Here is a 12,150-nt window from a genome sequence, read left to right as displayed (position 1 = left end):
CAATTTGCACATTTCAATCACAGCAAAATGCAGGAAAATAACATGTAATCTGGCAAAATGGCTCTGTACATACAGTATAGTTATTTTCTTGCATTTTGCTGGACAAAGTTCTGGCTGAGCTTCTGTTCTCTGTAAAAACAGCCTCTTATCCCTCCCCACGAGAATACAGACTCCATAAATGTGTGAGTGAGTGTGTGTGTGTGCGTGTGTGTGTATTTCAGATGACATTCAGTGTGTAGGAGGCTTGAATGACCCTCCGTGCCCCGTTCTCTCCACAGCACCTGTTGGGAATCAGGCTCTGTTTCACACCAGTCTGTGTAGCAGGCGGGCTCGGCTCATAGCTGACTTCTCTTCTACCGTTTCACATTTGTCTCACAGGATCTATGAACAAAGTGGTACAGAGTTCCTGTCCACACCAAACCTCCACTAGGATTTTGTTTTCTTTAGTAGGAGAAGGGTACCAGCTATTTCCTTTTATTTCAAGCTCAACATCAGTCCTCTGTCCTCACAGTTTTATCCTAACCTCCTTCCACCTTCCACCCCGTTGCTCTTCGTTTTAATTTCTCATTTATTTTCCCTTCTTCTCCACCTTCAATATCTTATCTAATTGTCTCCTCTCCTGTCTTCTCCACTACTCTCCTCAGGTCATTGCCACGGCACGATCGATGTTGATGTGCAACAGATAGGAAAGGCTTGCTCGGGGACAGGAGATGGAGGAGGATACTGGGGAGGTCAGGAGGAAGTGGCCTCAGGGGAATGAATGCGGAGAAAAACAAAATGGAGGTATAAACAGCCGGGGGAGGCGACGAAAGAGGAGGGAGGAACGGGGAAGGTGGTCAAATAGAGGAATGGTAGGATGGATGGAAAGCTAGATGGATGGAGGAAGGGCTTGGGGGATTGGCTGACATTTACCTAGGGGAGAACATTCATATTAGTGCCTGATGCACCACTCCCCATGGGAGCTCTGGGCAAACAGGGCTGTCATTTACTCACAGGGAGGAGGATTACCAAACCCCCAAAACACACAGTCATTTCCACACACTGCACATAATATATTATTCAGGGTGTTTGCTTTTGCCGCCCTGCAGCCATCTTGGCTGGCAAACAACAGGTATTTTATCGTCAAAAAACAGGTGTTAGTATTCATAATCATATATATGTTTGCAAATAAATGGTTGCCAGACCTGCTATGGTTTATTCATGGCAATATGCTGGAGGAATTCCTGAAAGGTCATTTTTTTATTTCTATGAATAGTATATTAGAGGTGATTAGCATATGCTTATTCCTGGTGTTTGGATATGTTTAATTTAGTTTATTTGCACTAAGATATAAAGTACATACAATATATTAAAAACAAACAAACAAGCAATTTTAGTGCAGGAGAGGAAAGATGCCTATAAAGTTTATTCAGAGTCCTCCTTTTATGCAAAAGAGAAAAGAAAAAAGCTAAAACATGATAATTCCTCAGCAAAGAATAAAAAGTAAACCAAGCGAAACAACAAATAGGTAAACAAAATGTATACATATCAAAAATAATAAAAGAAAAAAGAAAAAAATAAAAGCCATAGAGTCAGATATTGTACAATCAACAGAATTCTCAACATAAGGTTTAAGACGAAATTAGAAACATCTTTAACTGTGACCTAAAGGATGTGTTTAGATTGTTCTAGTCAGCTATACATATGCTGTGAGATGAGATTAAAATGGCTGAGCTGACCTTTTAAAGATTATTTTTTTGGGCATTTTTTATTTTTCATAGGACAGATAAAGACATGAAAGGGGAGAGAGAGGGGGGGAAACGACAGCAGCAAAGGGCCGCAGGTCGGAGTCGAACCCGCGGCCGCTGCGTCGAGGAGTAAACCCCTATATATGTGCGCCTGCTCTACCCACTGAACCAACCCGGCCACTGTGCTGACCTTTTAAACAATACAATGAATTACTATAATGAATTATAATAATTATTTATTTTATGTTTGTTCTTTGTGTGTTCTTCAGGTATCACTTTTCTCAGAAGCAAATGGCAGACCAGCTCCCTGTGCCTTGGCTGTGCTAAGACACTAATCCATCACATCAACTTCCCCCCCCCCCGTCGTCCCCTCGACTACATGGTCCCCTGGCTGATTGGACTGGCTCGTTAGACCACTGCCTGCTGCAGCCCAGCCACAGGCCAGGGGATCTCAGTCTGATCCTCCATCAGCTCTAATAGGGCCTGGCCTTGTGTGTAGCATGCACTTCACAGCCAGGAATCTGATCCTGGATCTGCGGGAGCTTATTAATGTAGACGGTGCATGCTTAAACCAAGAGTGTTGAATCAATAAAGATGTTTCAGAGTGTGTGCAGATGAACAGTTGGCTCAGTGAAGCATAAGTAGCGAAAAGAGAGGGACACGTGGGAATCCTACAAAGGCTGAGTTTAGACGTGTAAAGATTCTATCTAATGGCCATGATCATGTGCTGTCTTGTTTTGTTTATATGGTTAAAACTGTCTTTCACTGGACAGAACAGCTCTCCAAATATTGTTGTATGTAACCATGTATAATGACAATAAAGGCTATATATCTATCTATCTATGATTTATCCATACATCCTATCTATCTATAATCGAGCCACCTATCTATCTATCTACAGTATCTATCTATCTACAGTATCTATCTATCTACAGTATCTATCTATCTACAGTATCTATCTATCTATCTATCCATCCATCCATCCATCCATCCATCCATCTATCATCTCTCTATCTATCCATCCATCCATCCATCCATCCATCCATCCATCCATCCATCTGTCTATCTATCTATCTATCTATCTATCCTCGAGTTTATGAATGGATGGTTATGTGTGTGTTGTATCTACCTTGGTCGATGGGGATGAGGGGGACGTCCTTGGCAGCAGGAGACACACAGAGTATCTGGTTGCCATTGACCTGCCCCTCCACCTCCGTCAGGTTGCCGAAGGAGCAGGTGATGCCCGCAGAAAGATCTGGAACGTGGCTCACCTTCACCAGCAGCTGTATAAGGGGTGGGGGGCACATGACAACAATGTTTATGTAATGTGGCAAAGTAGATATACACAGTCATCACAACATGTCAACTTTTCCTACTCAGATTGGGTCACAGCTAAATACAGATATGATGATACAACTAGACCTGCAACGATTAGTTGACTTATCCATTAGTCGAGAAAAACAAAATAATCGGCAACTATTTTGATAATCGATTAATCGTTAAAGTAATTTTACATGCAAAAATGGCAGAAAATGACGTTTTTAGCCCTTCAAATATGGCGATTTGCAGCTCTTTTCTGTTTTATATCATATTAAACTGAACATCTTTGGGTTTTGGACAAAACAAGAGATTTAAAAACATCACCTTGGACTTTGAGGAACTAGGATGGACATTTTTAAAGGGGAACTATGCAGTTTTTTTTAGCTTAATTTACCTTAACTGAAGAGCTTCGGAGTCATTGGAATGGTTATATGACTTTTTTCGGGTTGAATGGTGGTCGTCTTGCTTCCCCCTAGCGCCTGTGAGCGCAAAAACCACCCTCGCAACTTTTGGCCGGCGAGCTGAAAGTTGGAAGTACCGCGTGATATCAGGTCTCGCGATGTAACAAATTGCTTCACAGCACTGCACACATATGCCCATTCAGGAACCGGCTAACAAGGTAGCGATGGAGTTTTTTACACTATCGTCATGGCTGAGCCGGCAAAAAAGAAGCAGAAAGCTAGGAAAGCATTGTCGGAAGAACAGAGAAAGAGGGAAACGGCAGACTGACCGAGCGAGGACTCAGACACAAGTAAACAGGAGCTGCCAATTATCTATTCCAAAGATTTAGGGGGAGCTCTATAGAGAAACCTGCGAGCAAAAAGCGGAACAGCGAAGAAATGGCCAAAACTTCATAGCGCCCCTTTAACTGTCTGATTAATCGAGAAAATAATCAGCAGATTAATCGAGAATGAAAATAATCGCTAGTTGCAGCCCTAAATACAACAGACTGATGATGCCTCAGTTATTTTAGCAAATAAACTGGGAAACCATTCTTATGACATATCCCTAATGGCATTAGCACTTGCATCTTTGGTAAGCATGAGATATGATATATATTTATGCTCGGGACGAATGTAAAAAACACACCGCGAATTGAATGCAACAGTGTAATAAGCTCCAAACAGAATGAAAAAAGAACACACTGCTACTGGCAAAGATGTCCATCCACTCTGCTAAGAAATGCTGATGTGTCTTAAAAATGTCATCAACACCATAATAAAGAAAATAAGGCTGTGTTTAGATCTTAAAGCTTAAGTAGGAAACCTTTTGATTTTAATGAACGTCCATTACATCCAAGCCATTGTCAAATGAGTTGCTACAAAGCTAATTAAGACTATCAGCTCCCACACAACTCTCTCTGTATTTCTCAGTATGGCTATGTTCAGAAGATTTTCGTTGTCCGGTGACTTTCGCGCGCAGAAACGCGAGTGAAGTTAATGACCTCTTCTGAAGAGTCCATCATGTTTTTGTAATCCTCCGTGTCCTCCTTGGCTACCATTGTGTCCACTAGCAATTGTGCGCAATCACGTAGGCTTGTATCATGTGGACGCGCCGACAGTGTTGTTGTCAATACTTAGAATTCCTCATGGGGGGCGACAGAAACTACGCACTATAGCTTTAATGTTCCATTTGAGTGCGGAGGATATCATTTCAGAGACAGAGACAGACATTGTGATTTGGACGGTGGTCAATACTTAGCTGCATAAAGGACATTGGAAATTTCTATTTGTGTTTCCTCTTTCTCCAAAGTTTACAAGGACACAAAGATACATGGAAAACAAGAAAAAAAAAGAAGGAAAAAAAACTTGCACACAATGTGCAGTACATGTGCGATATACTGTAGCACACACATGCAGATGTACATAGAGGCGTTTGAAGTCATTCTCTGGAGAGCATTGACACCGGGGCTGGAGCAATCAGCTGCTCTGCCTATAAATAAATGTATTCTGCGCACGGGGTGTGTGATCTGGCTCTCCAGCCAAGAGAGGCAGCCTGGATAATTATCACCATGGCATTTCACAGCTTTGTTCCATTAGCTGTTATTTTTGGGCCATACCGTTTGAAGTTTCTCTTTGTTTTATCTGCCTCTCACTAAACACCGCAGGGCTACTGGGACAGGCGAGGCAGCTGAGCAGCTTAACTGTAGGCCTTTCAAGAGATGCTGACTGTCTCAGTAGCTGACTACACAGCCTCCCTCGTTAGCTAGCTAACTCTGGTACCCATTGAGAGGAATGGTGATTTTTTTTTTCCGAGGACCTCTTGTCTTCCCCTGTTTTACTTTCACCGTGTTTGTGTTGCTTCACCCCGAGGTGTGTCAGCGAGATCCTTGATTACAGCAATCACAGCAATCAATGTCTTTTGTTCAACGTAGAATTCCCTGAGTAACCTCTCACATTAATTAGCTCTCATCGTTATGTCAAGACACACACATACACATACAGATAAACACTCAAAATTTGCGCATGTGTACACACACGCACGCACGCACACACACACACACGCACACACACACACACACACACACACACACACGCACACACACACACACACACACACACACACACAGCTACAGAAAGTGAGTTTGTCTCAGACTGTTAAGCCTTCGCGCTTTTTGTTCTCCTGTCCTCCCTAAAGATGGCAGCGGTGGGTGTTTGTACAGCTTGGCAGCAACAACCAGCCTAATTGGTGGCAGAGTTTTAATCATTTTTAAAAGGTAATTTGATTGTTTTCTCTGTTTCTCTATCTATCCTAGTGCCCACATGAAGAGGCTGTGTTGTCATGGAGATAGCCGTCTGCCCCTGTGAAATTTGTGAGTGGTTTTGTGCACGGTTTGGCGAGATGACCCTGTTGCTGGTACAGCTGACACGGAAACAACTGCTAACATGTTTCCTGGTAAACTGCTGTTTGTAAACCGGGGCAAACAGGGCCAAGTCTACTGAGGGCTAGTTTGAGGAGAAGATATCATGCGATGCAGGGTGAGTCACTGCCAGAGCCACTGGCACATTTAGCAGGATTTTTGTGATGTTTATCAGTTAGATTAAAGAGGCATCTAACCCAAAATACAAGAAAATATATCAATGTGCCTGTGCGGATTATCAATCCAGGGAATTGATGTGCACTTTCAAGAGGTCTGGAGCAGTCGGCTGTAATGTCTGTCATCATTCCATAGAGCTTTGTAGAATTTGGTCCATAGGACCAAATGCTACACCTGAGACCTTTTTGTGGGATCATGCAATAAAGGTATGCCTTATACTCTGATATAATAAATATACTATCTCTGCTAACAAATATCTATCTCTGTATAAACAGAGTGCACGCTTGTACTGTAGATATAAATACAGAGCTCAGAAAGCACCACTAAACAATAGCTCAGCTAAATACTACACGGCATGCTTATACCTACATTTTCTCTTGTTACACCAAAAGCGCACACAATTGACACAACTGTAAACTGTTAAATAACCAAAACCAAACGCTGCTGAGCACCACAGGATTAGACATTTGCCATTCTGACATGTCAAACCCTAAGGAAATAACTCTGGATAGAAAGAAAAATGTGTTCTCTTTTGTGTTTTGGATAAACTGACCCTTCCACAGCGTGGGTATCTAAAGACCCAAAGTGCGTGTCCACGCGTATACATGTGCAGCAGAACGTGCACAGGCAGAGCCTTTCATTGATGCTCTATTTGCCTGTTTTTGCTAAGTCCATGTGGAAATACTGCACTGTACTTAGCTGCTTTTGGACAACTTTAACACCTACACACCCACCCACACAAACATGTCTTGGCACACATATTGACTGCTTTGTACCAAGTGAGCATATGCACGCTAAAACGCCCACGGAGAGCTCTTATGAACCTTCCCATCTAATGTTTATGCATCAACCACAATCAAGACTAAGCAAACTGCTATGTGGGATCTTTTTAAATGTTCTGCCTCTGCTCGTGGGTAGGGGATATGGAAATGAGGGCTAATTTTTCATCGTGATGCGTGCAAGTAGTGGTTGAGATTGCAGGTGTTTGGCATTTTGTATGTGAGTGTGTGTGTGTGTGTGTGTGTGTGTGTGTGTGTGTGAACTTACAGGTACGCTGGGCTCTGACACCGCAATGCTGTCTGGGTACACACTGGCCTTCACACACTGGTTGAGAGAGGCAGCGAAGCGGTACGGCTCATCTGCACGCTCACACCGGTTCCTCTGAGAGCAGCTGAACAGAGACGAGAAGGAGGGACAAAGACAGAAAGGAAGAGATTACTGATATCAGTTTTTTTTTCAAAAGGAACATAAAGAAAAAGAAAAACAGAGGCTTCTATATAGAGAAAACTTTCATTAGACTTGATTGTTACCAAACTAAAACATAAGCAACCCAATCAACGAATAAATTACAAGAAAAAGAGCTGCTGCCAAACTTATAATATGAGGGAAAATACGAAAAATTAAAAGTATAGAAAAGGTATGAAAAAAGTGAAACAATAACAACAACAGTGATAGAAATAAATGCTTGTGTTACAATAAATGCTGCAATGGAAATACTACAGTGAAGTGACAATTGAAGTTGGGGGGAAAAAAGACAAATTGCCAGTGTTAACATACATTTAAAAACCCTATCCAACAACAGAAGGAAGGGGAGGGAAAGATGAAGATTGAAAATGTCAAAAACTCTAACAGGAAACCTTTAAAAAAAAGGTAACATTAAACTTTGTTGTAATAAGCATTAAAAAAATGTGAGGAGCAAATAATGCTGTGTCAATGTCTTCTCGAGCTGATGTTAACGGCTCACCTTTGTCTACAGAATATATGACAGGAATGACCACCTATATTTTACACGACAGATCATATACGTAAATAGCACGATTAATCACCCTTACTTATACTTGACACATTGTATGGACCAGTGTTGTAGTCGAGTCAACTGTTGAGTCAAAGTCAAGTTTCGAGTCCCCAGTTTTCGAGTCCAAGTCCGAGCCACCAAAGAAGTATCTGAGTCAAGTCCAAGTCGAGTCAACATTACTTGAGTTAGAGTCCAAGTCATGAGTCCAGAGCGGCTTGAGTCGGACTCAACTCCGAGCCCAGGACTCGAGTACTCCATCTAGGCATGGGCCGGTATACGATTCTGACGGTATGATAACCTTCAGCAAAAATTTCACGGTTTCACGTTATTGCAATTACAGCTTTAAAATGTATTTTTTATGAAAAAAAAATGAAAACAAAAGAAGTTTTTTCCATTGAACACAGTGTATTTTATTTTTAAACACACTGCACACTGGCAGGGAGACGGATTACTAAACTGCACTTTCTGTCCTTGAAGACTCATAAAAAACAGCTCATACCTTAGGAACGGTATGACGGAACATGTTAGTGGTTTTTAAACCGTGACTTTTTCAAACCGTGGTACACCTTGAAACCGGTAACCAGCCCATGCCTAACTCCTTCACTGCCTTTTACACAAAAGTAGTCAGAAACGTCTTTCGAGTCCTATGTCATGAATGCTCATGTCCAATTACGTAAATACTTAAGTCAGAGTCCAAGACCAAGTCAGTGCGCGAGTCCAAGTCAATTCACGAGTCCAGAGAATAGTCCAGGACACGATTACTCCATCCCTGGTATGGACTCATTATAATTAATAGAAGTGCAGTGCATTTCGTCCACCTCTTGATCCTCCACCGTTGTCTTAAGACATCTGGAATCATCATCATTAACTACTGAGAGAACTCCACCAGATGCTTCGGGCTTCTCTTCTCTTTCTCTCTCTGTTTATGTTTTGATAAAAAAGCTGTAAATGTCCCAAGCTCTAAAGTCTGGCTGAGTTATGGTTTTGTTACCAGACTGTTTTTCTCTTGTTTTGCAAAACATATGGCATATCGAAGACTTAATAGGAAACCGGTCTGTTGGATTGCTTAAAAACATCAATTACAAAAAAAAAAGCTCACTCATGTACAAATGTGCATTTCACGACACTTCTGTCATCAATAGCAGCTGGCTTCTAGGACATGTAGCTCTAAAAGTGTTATAAAATAGTCTGTGATAATGGCCTCCAGGAAGCTATGCATTCCTAATTAGTCTGGATCAACGGCAGTACATTTCATTTTCAGGATAATCGCCGCTGCCGGATGTTCCGGCGACGTGTTTTGCCATTGCGTCTAACTCCGTTCTCTTCGGGAAACAACAACAGACTTCGAGCTAGCAAGCTGCAGGCTGAAAATGGTGAGTTTAGAAGAAAATTTGGATTGTGCAACAAGGTAGGCCTGCTTGGTTCTTTCGGGGAATGATTGTAAAGATTTGCATTTACTCTCTAACTGGGATTATGGACAAAATACACACGGCTTTACACTGGTAAGAGTACATTTAAATATTGCATGTGCCGTTTTTCTTTTGCGGGGTGCAAATGTTCCACCAAAACAAGTTCCTTCCTGTGACTATTTTGCAGAGCTACTGCCGCCGCGTCCGGAGCTTAGCACAGCCCTATATGATTGTGATTGGTTTAAAGAAATGCAAACAACCCAGAGTGTTTTTTCTCCTATCCCAGAATGTATGTGTGGTGTAGTCAGACTTTTCTCCACAGCACTTTAGAGATAGACCGGCAATGCGAGACTAATTACTAATAAAGCACAGAAATGAGTGGTGGCACCAGAAGTGGAACCACTGCCTCCAGTGGGTCATTTATAACACCATACTAACATAAACTAGGAAGCCACAGCACTAAGCACCACACACCCAAATTATATCTTTCAATCATCACGTAATTTTGGAGACATAACTAGGGCAAATTACACACCGTTCACTCATAAGAGATCTTAATGGTCAGACAGTGTCTCAAGTACCAGGTGACACCCCCACAATCCACCACATCCCTCATTAAAACTCAGACACCGCCTCCTCCCTCTTATTAAAACTGTGTGTTCCCTCCACACTATTACACCAAAGGCTCTCTATCCTCATCCAACCCAGCAGTCTAAGTGTCTGGCTAACTGGCTGTCTGGTCGCAGCAGCTCTAATTGGACTCCGATGGGTCAGCCGCTGTCCGTGGTGCTGATGTGGCACTACAAACCCTGTCCATTCTCCCTACCCTGTGTGTGTGCGTGCGTGCGTGCGTTAGGGCCTATATCATGCTTCTTAACCACATACTCTCACACATACTGACTCTGAGCTACATCTTCATCTACAGCCTCTGTGTGTAATTATGTTGTCAGAAGTTCAAGCCATATCCAGCAGACTCACATGAACAGGTGCGCGCGCGCACACACACACACACACACACACACACACACACACAGTACTCCCTACAGATTTTAGAGAGCAGGGAAGTGTAGAATAACTGTAGTAGTGTGAATCTCTCACTGGGAAAGGGGGCCCACTGGGGCAGGATTTTTAATTTTTTTATTTACAATTTTCCAAAATGATCACCTGGTTTCCCCCATCACCACTTCAGAAACTCTGTTTCTACATTTTAAATGTGACATTTTCATTGTTACTCTTGATATGAATTCTCCTACCTTTTCATTTTACAAAGACACTTTGGGGATTTGAATGCTTTTAAACAGCGTTGGTGTTTTAATAATATCGTCTGTTCTGTTGATTGAAGATTTTTTTTTGTTGAGTTGAGTTTTTACAAGATAGATTAGTTTTTAACAAAAACTGGGATTTCAATGCATTGCCACTTATTTAATAACTGTGTCACCGTTTCATTTGAACTACATATTATACACTCAGTATGTAAATAAAGTGCTTTTGTAAAAATGAAAAAATCTCTCTCTCTCTCTCTCTTCACTCTCTGTCCATGTCTCTCCTTTTTGTCTCACGCGTTCACAAGTTGAAATTAGTGCACCTTTCGAAGGCAACGTGTTACTCCGTCTGCAATTTAACAAGTCTTTTACATCCACCATGGCAGCAGAAAATGATACCTAATGTGCTTTCAGGCGTGGACTGCAGCACAATGTTTAATGCATGTCTCCAAGCTGTACGGGTACAGATGCAAAAACCTGGGCGGTCATTAACTGACAAAAAGTCCCGCATTGATTTTCCTCACCGTGATTTAAAAAAAAAAAAAGAAAAAAAAAAAGAAATCATTTCGGTGGGGTGAAGTAAGATGAAAGCTCTGCGAGGGGGTGTGGCAGCGCGGATGGGAGGGGTGCAGGATGGCTGCTGTTGCCATGGTTTCAGGAGATGGCCATTATCTCTGTGTAGTTAGAAGCTGACCCTTTTGCCTCTCTCATTAGCTGAAGTGCATGCCACTGGGTGTTGACTAGAATCCTGCCTTCCTCATATCCCCCCCCTCCTGACCCCCTTCCCCCTACACCCCCCTTATCCTCCTGTCGGGCCCAGGCCTGTCACTCAGTAGTTCGCCGATGCTTTGTGTTCCATCACTCACAATCCTCCTTAAGGGGGGTGGCTCACATGGAGAAATAAGGTTTTAAAAGGTGATACGCACATTGAAGAAACACACATACCCACAAACATGAACACTTTTGCCTCTATGTTTTGTATATGCACAGATTGGCAGTAGAAATGCATGCATTTCGTTCAGCCCATCTTTTGGAATAAGCAGCTATTTTCCCTCCAGCAGCTGCTGGGTCTTGGGCTTCCTAAGCCCTGTCCATGGTGCTGAAGTAGCTGCTTCCTCTTCCATCATGACTACTCTCTGACAGCTACAACTCCACTGCACTGTATGAATGCAGTTGTAGTGGCAGTCGCATTTCATGCAGTCATGTAAGGCGAGTAGGAAAACTAAAACATCCATATAAAAAAGCAAAGGAGAGTGTAGTGGCAAAATTCAACTTAGTATTAAATCCACTTCAGTATTTTAGCAGTAGGCAGGATTGGGATTGACGTCACATCAACTTGTTGGGTTTTATGAATTTAATGGCAAACTTTCCTGTTCAGCAAAGTCTTCGATTTTCATCCAAACTTTTCTCAGAGTTTCTACCCGACAGGAATCCACATTGAAAATGTCTAACTTGTTGTTCTTTCCAACTTTTCTTTGATGTTACATTACATAACTGTCAAAAATCGTTTTGCTCCACAGCTACCGCTGACCCACTAAACAACTGTTTTCTTCTATCTGACCAGAACAGACACTGCACAGTAGCTCACAAAACATAGAAA

General features: G+C 42.2%; 1 protein-coding gene across 1 annotated transcript in view; it reads right to left on the bottom strand.

Moving 5' to 3' along the window:
* plxna2 (plexin A2) overlaps positions 1–12,150 on the bottom strand; it is a 209,552-nt gene that overhangs the window by 78,141 nt on the left and 119,261 nt on the right. Inside the window, exons 6-7 of the mRNA XM_031290478.2 lie at positions 7,132–7,255; positions 2,857–3,010 (exon numbers count right to left, since the gene is read on the bottom strand). Coding sequence (XP_031146338.1) covers positions 2,857–3,010; positions 7,132–7,255 — 278 coding nt within the window. The remainder of the gene's footprint in view (positions 1–2,856; positions 3,011–7,131; positions 7,256–12,150) is intronic.

This window comes from Sander lucioperca, chromosome 12 (genome assembly GCF_008315115.2).
Source record: "Sander lucioperca isolate FBNREF2018 chromosome 12, SLUC_FBN_1.2, whole genome shotgun sequence".
In the NCBI taxonomy this organism is placed as follows: domain Eukaryota; kingdom Metazoa; phylum Chordata; class Actinopteri; order Perciformes; family Percidae; genus Sander; species Sander lucioperca.
Note: the sequence above shows the minus strand (reverse complement) of the source record. Positions and strands in the feature narration are given on the sequence as shown.